This window comes from Stegodyphus dumicola, chromosome X2, assembly GCF_044657685.1.
Source record: "Stegodyphus dumicola isolate Sdum_Otavi_A_Nest chromosome X2, ASM4465768v1".
Classification (NCBI taxonomy): Eukaryota; Metazoa; Arthropoda; class Arachnida; order Araneae; family Eresidae; genus Stegodyphus; species Stegodyphus dumicola.
Genome location: NC_140781.1, coordinates 58,023,185 through 58,032,665, shown reverse-complemented (window position 1 = coordinate 58,032,665; position 9,481 = coordinate 58,023,185). Strand labels below are relative to the sequence as shown.

The 9,481-nt window shown below is 35.5% G+C and overlaps 1 protein-coding gene across 1 annotated transcript in view; it reads right to left on the bottom strand.

The window, feature by feature from the left end:
- Positions 1 to 3,796: 3,796 nt before the first annotated feature.
- Positions 3,797 to 9,481, bottom strand: part of LOC118183296 (uncharacterized) — a 69,761-nt gene continuing 64,076 nt past the window's right edge. Inside the window, exon 4 of the mRNA XM_085808795.1 lies at positions 3,797 to 4,511. Within this exon, the coding sequence (XP_085664921.1) occupies positions 3,865 to 4,511 (647 nt within the window). The 3' untranslated portion in view covers positions 3,797 to 3,864. The remainder of the gene's footprint in view (positions 4,512 to 9,481) is intronic.

Below are 9,481 nucleotides of genomic sequence, written 5' to 3'. Positions count from 1 at the left end.
AGTGAAAAATCATTCATTCGTCGGAAAACAGCTATCAATTTAGGATTGAGCATAAAGGATTCGAAGATATTAGTGTCATGCTTAGGTACTTTCAATACAACTACTACTGGAGAAGTTGACTTGTTGTTTACACCTCATTTTAATACTAATTACAGAATTTCAACATCCGCTTACATAATAGACAAAATTACAGGAAACATTCCAAGTGTAACTTTACCTTTGAATTTATATGAAAATTTCCAGGATTTAACTTTAGCAGATCCTACATTTCATGAATCGGGAGAAATTGATATTTTACTTGGAGTTAATGTATTCCTTACTTTAATAAATGGCGAGGTAATTAAAAGGGGCAAAAATCTTCCATTTGCATGTTGTTCTAAGTTAGGATGGATAATTGCTGGAACTACACATTTTGAATTCCCAAACCGTAAGCAGGTTTCAGTCAATACGCTAAACGTAAACACGGAGGAATTAGTTAAATCATTTTGGGATTTGGAACAAATTCCCACATCGAAACCTTTAACTAAAGAGGAAAGATTGTGTGAAAATCATTTCGTGGAAAATCACGTGCGTAGTGAAAAGGGTCGTTACTCAGTAAAACTGCCATTCAAGCCTAAAAGAAATGAGTTGGGTAATTCCAGACCATCAGCCTTTCGCAAGTTTCTTAGTCTGGAACAAAAATTAATAAAAACTCCTGAAGTATATCAACAGTATAAAGACTTCATGTCCGAATATTTATCACTTGGACACATGGAAGAATTATCCGATGATAATCCAGATAAAGTAAATTTTCATTATTATATACCTCATCATCACGTGCTAAAAGAATCCAGTCTTACCACAAAATTACGCGTCGTTTTCAATGCTAGTGCCAAAACTACATCAGGGATATCGCTTAATGACACGCTAATGAATGGTCCCAAGGTACGAGACGACTTATTTACTATTCTTTTGAGGTTTAGATGCTATCCCATAGCCATTACTAGTGACTTATTGAAAATGTATCGACAAGTTCAAATTCATGATGAAGATCGCGATTACCAAAAAATATTTTGGAGAGATGATCCATCGAAGCCGATTAAAACTTACAGGTTGTGCACAGTTACGTACGGCACTACTTCCGCTTCATACCTGGCTACTCGCGTACTCAAACAACTAACAATTGAGGAAGGAACTAAATTCCCAAAGGCAGCTGAAATAATATTACACAATTGTTATATTGATGATGTCCTATTTGGTTCAGACACAGTAGAAGACGCAGTAGAGTTAATTTCACAACTGAGTGAACTTTTACAAAAAGGTGGCTTTCAATTGCATAAATGGTGTACTAATGATCGCTCGATTTTGGAAACTGCTTTGAGTGCTCGGAACTCAAATTCTTCATGTGCAGTAGTTGATACTAAATCAATAAAATTATTGGGTTTGGAGTGGTATCCAACGCAAGACGAGTTTACTTGCCACTTTGGAAATCTCGAAAACAGAGAGTGTTCTACTAAAAGAATAATTTTATCTTCTATTTCGAAAATCTTTGATCCACTTGGTTGGTTAGCACCTTTTATAGTTGCAGCAAAAATCTTGCTTCAAGACATATGGAAATTACAAATCTCGTGGGATGATCCCTTGCCAGATGAAATCAATCAAAGATGGAAAATCTATTGTGAAGATATCGCAAATCTTGAATGCATTCATATTCCTAGGAGAGTATTATTGCCCAAATCTACAAATATAGAACTTCATTGTTTCTGTGACGCATCAGAGAAAGCTTACGCCGCAGTGATTTATTTAAAGTCTTCAAATCATTCTTCAATTTCGGTGCAGCTACTAACATCAAAAACTCGCGTAGCTCCCCTGAAAGTAATCTCTATTCCTCGTTTAGAACTCTGCTCTGCAGTTCTATTAGTGCATTTGGTTCAAGCTGTGCAGAATTCATTGCAAATTCATGTTGACAGTATTTACGCATGGAGTGATTGAATGATAGTTTTGTCCTGGATACAATCAGAACCAACACGCTGGCAAACCTTCGTAGCCAACCGCGTTTCAGAAATTCAATCAGTCTTACCTTCATCACATTGGAATCACATAAAAGGAAAGGAGAATCCAGCTGATTGCGCATCAAGAGGTCTTTTGCCTTCAGAGCTTTCTACTCATGACTTGTGGTGGACAGGTCCTCAGTGGCTTAATTCAAATAATATTCCATTCTCTATCAACTTACCATTTTCAGAAGAGTCTTTAAGGGAACAACGGAAAAATATTTCTTGTTCAATTGGAACAGTCGCTTCGCAAATTCCAGTCCTTAATGAAGTTTCATCATTTTTGAAACTTAAAAGAATCATCGCATGGTGTTTTCGGTTTGCGAATAATTCAGCTAAATCTACCGCAACAAGACTTAAGGGTTACCTTAAAATCGAAGAATTGCAATACGCTAGAAATGCAATTGTTAGAGTAGTTCAAATGGATGAGTTTTTTAATGAATATAATCTTCTGAAAAAGAATCAACCGTTAAACTCAAATAGTAAGATCCTTGCTTTGAACCCGTTTATCGATAAGAATGGACTTATACGCGTTGGAGGAAGATTAAGACAATCCAACATCGCGCAGGACAGAAAATATCCTATTTTGTTGCCCAAGAAACATCACATAACACAGATTATAGTGAATCATTTTCATGAATCCCATCTTCATGCAGGCCCCCTGCTATTGCTATCAGTAATTAGAAGAGAATATTGGATAATCCACGCTAGGTCAATTGTAAGACAACAGATTTGGAAATGTGTGAAATGTCATCGTGTACGAGCTAAAACATCTACCCAGATAATGTCTGATTTACCATCGTCTAGAGTTGTTCCGTCAGAGGTTTTCTCCAAAGTTGGAATTGACTACGCCGGGCCATTTAAAGTGAAGCCCAGGCAAGGTCGAGGAGTAAAACCAATGAAATGCTACATTTGTGTATTCGTGTGTTTTACTACAAGAGCTATACATATTGAATTAGTAGGTAATCTTACATCAGAATCATTTATTGCCGCTTTAAACGCTTTGTGTCTCGAAGAGGAAAACCAGGAACTTTTTCCTAGCTCAGATAATATTGTGCGTATCGTGAAGATCAAAACCGCTAACGGAGTTTTCAAAAGGCCAATTCACAAACTTAGTGTTTTGCCTATCAACGATTAAGTTTTTTTTCCTAAAGCATTATAACTTTTTACTTTGCTTTAGCTATATAAGTTCCTGAATTGTATCAAGGCTTCTGTGCATCTGTTTTGAGAACAATTTAGTTTCATTGCATAATTTCATATTATGTTTTCTTGTGAATATTTTGATGATACATTTTTGCATAATTTAATATTGTTATGATAACTTCATTTTGTAAAAGCTATTTAGTTTGAAACGATGTTTCAACGCCGGGCGGAATGTTTCAGCCACCAGAGCTCTCTGCCTGTCTGTTAGATATTATTTCGCAATGCGCAGATTGTATGCGTAGTTCGCATTTTGTTCTTGCATTCTTAAAACCGCTAATTGTAACTCTGTCGTTTTTACTTTGTGCTGTGTTGTGTTCGAAAGTTCAAACCGCGAATAAAGGTTAAATTTTACAGTCCACTCGCAGTGATGTATTCTTAGGTTTATTAATTTAAAGTTAAGATACCGCTTCGCTACAGTTTCATTTAAATTCGAAGCAATTTTAAAGTTACTTTAAGTGTCAAATTTAGCATTTTGCACGATCTTTTCCATAAATTCGAAGAATGCGTAATTCTTGCACTGAAATTAAAATTTTAGTTAGCAAAATTTAATAAACAAAGAAAAGTTTTTTCATCAATAAAGCAAGTTTTATTTCATTTTATTAAATAAAATTCATAAGAAATCCACACTTAGTTACAATCCAGGATAAGGAACACTAGCTACAGCCATGTCCAAAGCTTTTCTGTAAGGTCGAAGGAAAATTTCTTGAATCATCTCAGTGTACTTGTGGAAGAAATGCTCACTAATCATTTCGGAATCTAAATTTTCGGTAAAACCGTCGGTAATGATTTTTATTGTTGGTTTACCTACATTTTTCATTTGCAGCCTCTTAATTGAAGGAAGATTTAAATGGGGGGACGACGTTATTTCTATAGTAGCTTGTGTATCTGCAATGGAGGCTGTCAGTCCGAAATTGTGTTGTATAAACCTAGCTTTGTTGTACGTCGAAATCACCTTCTGTTGCCTGCCTTCGTATTTCACATCAAGGAGCGGTAGAGTTACTGAGCATGTAACAGTGATATTGCTTGCAGTCCACTGTGGCCTTTCGCAACTCTTTCTGTAGATTGACTGAATACCTGTCAAATTACCATAAAAGTAGAGAATTTTGAAGTTTGTAACGGATCCATCAGATGATCTTTCCTGTGCATTGTGAGAAAAGTCCTGCAGCTCATAAAGCTTTAGATTTTGTTTTTCAACTGCCCACGGAACATAGACAGAAAGTACTTCATCTAGGTATTCATCAGCATCGTTTATGCTGCCTGAACCAGATACGAATACAGCTGAAAAAAGAAAAATCTTTTAAAATAACTAACAATAATTAAATAATTTTCAACATGCAAGTGCAGACACTTTAAATGGATTAAAAATTCCATGAACATCATTTTTTAATTATTGAAACTGGAAAAAACTGCATTATTAAAATATCAAAACTCTAATATAAAAAGGAAGATTTTGTAAAAACCCAGATTAAGAGGTCGGGCAAATACAAAAATATTGCTAGACTGGAAAATATTCTACATTATAACTATCTCGCAAGATTGTTAAATCTTTAAATAATCGCCGAGGGTTTAAATAAAGTAATTGTATACGTAACGTTATTTCAAATTTAACTCAAATTTAATTGCATACATAACGTTATTTCAAATTTAACGCGTCGAATTTCCTATACTTGGCCCAAACGCGAAATTGACACTTCTATATACATAAGAATGGAGATCGATTTGATTCATTCCAATGTACATTATTTTCCAAGTGGCTAAATAGATAAGGCTATTGAATACTGGTAGGTTTTCCTGGACTGTCGTCATTAAACTAACTGAATGATGTTTTCGTGGTTTTCTCACGCGTAACTTGAACACGAACCAGTTTCCCGAAGATAATCTTCGGCATCTATCTTAAGGTAAATGCACTCCCGTATTTTGTCATAATCAATTAAATATCCAAACCCTAAGTTACATCGCTATACGATATATCAAGATCTGGGAAGTACAAAGTCGAACTGGAAAGTTTCTGAAAGACATTTGAAAAATTTTTTGCTATCCTAACCGACTGTCGACTTACGACGAATGAATCGCCGTATGTTGACACAGTATCACATAGGACGTGTTACTGTGAAATGACGTTGCAAATCATTTCACAGTATTCAAAAGTAGGCATAATAAAGTTCAGCCTCCACTTGTGTGTAAAAGAATACGAGCATTTGTGAAACTATTATAAAAATTATGTGTTAGCTGTATGGTATACCTTACCGGTTTTACGGCTATGGCTAAAAAATATAAATTCCGGTATTGTTAAAAATTGGCTACCAGTGGTACTGGTTAGTGCGTGTTGCTGATGCTGGTTAATGCAGCGTAAGGAATTAAATGTTAAAATGTGTCTTAACTTAGTGAGCGTTAACTTCGGTCACAGAGCACATTTCTTTTGCACAACTAGCATAGGCATAGTATAAAACAGGTAACATTTGAGGACGGTTTGTCTTTTCTCGTTGCCGGGGTTGCAATTCCCTGGAGACTCAACCAATAATGCCATTATGACATTGCCAAAGATTTTACATACAACTAAACGCCTTCTAACGTGGTCGCATAGCAGGGATGCCTGAAACGAGTTGTTCATACCAGGCAATATGCCGCCTCTTGCACCGTATGAATATGACTCTGCAAAAGTGCTAACAACAATGATTACTTCAAGGTAGAATCAAGGCTCTGAGGTGAAGTTGCCCGAATGCGAGGCAGAATCGGGTGAATGGGTAACAAGACCACTGGTCCAAAGAAATCATTCTCCTCTATCTAACGTGCTACAGCCTCTTCCATACCACACGTGACACTTTCCACCATTTTACGGCGCTTCGCTGAGGGGGTGTTGCCCTTACAGCGATCTTTAAGACGTCTGCCTTTAAACCTACAACATTGACAGAGTCGTTTGGACTGGTGTTGTAACCGATCACCGTGGCTGCCAGATGATTATCATCGCACAGTATTCAGCGATGAATCCCGCTTTAGTCTTGGATCAGATGAACATCGGTTTCCTGTGTGGAAGGGCCACGGCCAGCGGTCCCAGCCAGCCTTTATTTTACAGAGGCACACACCCCTGATGTGATGGCGAGGGTTCCTATCCCTTACTACAGTAGGTCTAATTTAGTCATCTTGCATGCTAAACAGCTGAACTATATATTAATGACATCCTGCGGCTTTTTGCGTTACCCTTCATGACATGCCATCCTGGAGCCATTTTTCAACAGGATATTGCTAAACCCCATATGCCTCGCATGTCTGTGAACTGTCTCCGAGCTGATGATACTCTTCTTTTGCCATCAAGATCAGCAGATCTTTCGCTAATCGAACAGGTATGGGACATAGAAGCCATCAAATTTTGAGGCCCCAGAATATCTCAGGTTTGGCGTAATAATTGAGAAATGCTTGCAGAATGGTTGTAGAATCATGAATCTGCAACACTCTTTACTTTAACTTTTAGATGCATACATTGCAGTGAGAGGGGGATTTCACTAATTACTGTTCTGAACCTTCAATGTGCAATTGCTAGCCATTGATGTGTCCTATGGCCTTGTATTTCTAATCATTTCATTACCTGTGTGAAAGCTTTACGCATATTTAATTTCAATAAAAAAGCCACTTTCTTCATGGTGCTTCTTTCTCGCTCCCCGCCCGAAAAAAAGAGTGTATTTTCTTTTTATTATAAGACTAAAGAATGTTGTTTGTAGATTAATTACATAACAATTATTATCTTTCCTCATCATTTGCTTACAGATTCGGAAATAACTTTTTGCGTTATGTTACCCGAGTTCAGCTTTATATGTCAAACTTATATTAAAATTGACAAAATATATTTCATTTCTTATAAGCAGGATTGCTTTTTTGAAATCTAAGTTTATTTTTAAATAATTTAGTTCTCAAGCCAGTTTTTGATATCGTTATGAGAACTGAATTGCTTCTAGAATTTCTTTCACTAATCTTGTAACATATGTGTTAGGCTTGCCATGTTGGAAAACAGTCTTATCGAGTCTTTCAACGTATTTTAGATGTTTTTGATTCAATGCTTCGTTCAGATTGATTTTCTGTTTTTTGTTTGTCAGACTGACTGTCTCACGCGGCAGCTAAAACAGATTTTGTTTCCTGGTTTTCTATGCTCTTTTTCTTCAAAATCGTTCCATGCATACAAAAATCATTATTTTAAAATCACCCAAACCGTAGTTTACAATTTGTATACGATGGAGTATGTTCACCCTAATTTTCAGTGATGAAGCAAAATTTCTCGCACATGCTGTTTTTTTTTAATTTAATATTATCAAATGAAACTGGAAAAAGCATATTTCCTACATTTCTAATAAATGTGAGAGACTTCAGCGTGGGCTGTATGGAATTGCATGTAATAGTTTTGGTGTTAAATCGAATGTTAGCGCAGTTATTTATAAACAAGGCATTGTACCCTTTATTTCATATGGATGTAGAACTTGGGGATTGTCTCTAAAAACGAAAATTAACTCTAAACGCCTGCTTCGAGTTCAAAGGCGAATTTTACTGCGAGTTATAAGGGGTTACCAAACTATTAGTTACAATGCTGTTTTCTCTCTTGCCAGATTTCCACCGCTGGATTTGTTTATTCTGACCTTTATAGATTACAAGAATAGTCTTGCAAACTGCTCCAGTTCTCATTTTGATAGTTTGTTGCCCTTGTCTGTTCTTCCACATCCTTCTGTAAGACAACCAGTACAGATTCAGTATGGACACTGATGTAAATTCGTTCTCACTTGTGTTGCATACGGATGGTAGTAGTATTGATGATAAAGTTGTTTTTACTTACGTTAGTTTTGAAGATGATATTGAAATTGAGTGCCACGAATTTCGCATTAGAAATGAATGTACTGTATATATTTATGACCTTTTGTGTATTAAGTTTGCAATTAAGTAGATAATTAGCCAGAACGTACGTGGTTCCAGCTACTTACTCTCTTCCCTGGAGAGTACGGATTTACTCTCTTCTCAGAAGTCCCTTAAAATACCTCTTTATGTAATGATATTATTGTTAATATACAGAAGTCTCTCGGAGATCTGGAGAAGAAGGGTATTTTAGTGTTTTTTACATTCGTCCGGGTCATTCGGGTAATTATGGAAACGAGAGAGCTGATTGGCTTGCTAAGAATGCAACTAAAAATGATATTAATGTTGATGTAAATGTTCCAAAATCTTATTTCAAAAAAACATTCAAAGCTAAAATGATTGAGCAGTGTAACTGTGATTATATCTCTTCTGATAAAGGATCTGTTACAAAAACATTCTTCCCAACTATTTTTGAAAGACTAAAAAGTAAGGACTTGTTGCTCAATTTTAAAGTTACGCAATTTTTGTCTGGACATGGTAAGTTTAATACTTATTTTGAACGATATAAACTGACATCTTCCAATTTGTGTTATTGCAATCTTAGCGTTCAGCAAAATGTTTTCCATCTGCTTTTTGACTGTCCATTGCTTGATAAAGCAAGAAATCTATTGAAGAACATATTAAAATTAATTGGAATTCATTGGCCGCCGAAATGTTATGATTTTGTATGTTCAGCTTCGACCTACCGAGCTTTCAACGATTTTGTTGACTTTTATTTTAAACATTGTAAATGATTTCTTTATAAAGTTTTATACTTTTGTATTTACCTTTTTTGTGTTTTTTTCCCTTTGTGTATGATTTCATTGCATTATTGAAAATTGAAGTTATTACTTTTTTGCCTTTTTTACTTACGATTTGTAAGTCTCGTGTGATATTTTGTGGTGCACGAGGATTTCCTTTTCTTTAAATAAAAAAAAAAAACTTTTTTTTAAATGCTGTTTTTTTCTTACCTTGCCCACAAAACTCAACACTTTCGATTAGGTAAAAATAAATATTGTTTACATTTCAAGCAAATTTCAAATACTAAATATTTACGGTTGCTATCAAACATTTCAAATACAGGGTGTGTTTAGATCAAGCTGTATGCAAACGATACTATTAACAGCACCAGTTAGAAAAAAGAGCGAAATATTATTTATACACCCAACAGTACTAATTTGGTAGGAAATTGTTAGTTCCCAAAACCTGGCAAACACATGTCAGATTGGGCTTTAATACCATAATTTTGTTTTAAAATTAGCTAACCGCTACTGCTTATGACGGTCGAAAGAAGTCTCGGCAATCAGAAATTTCTTTATTCATATTCACTTTACTGACAAGAAAATATAAAATTGACCATCAATCTTTCAAAGAAA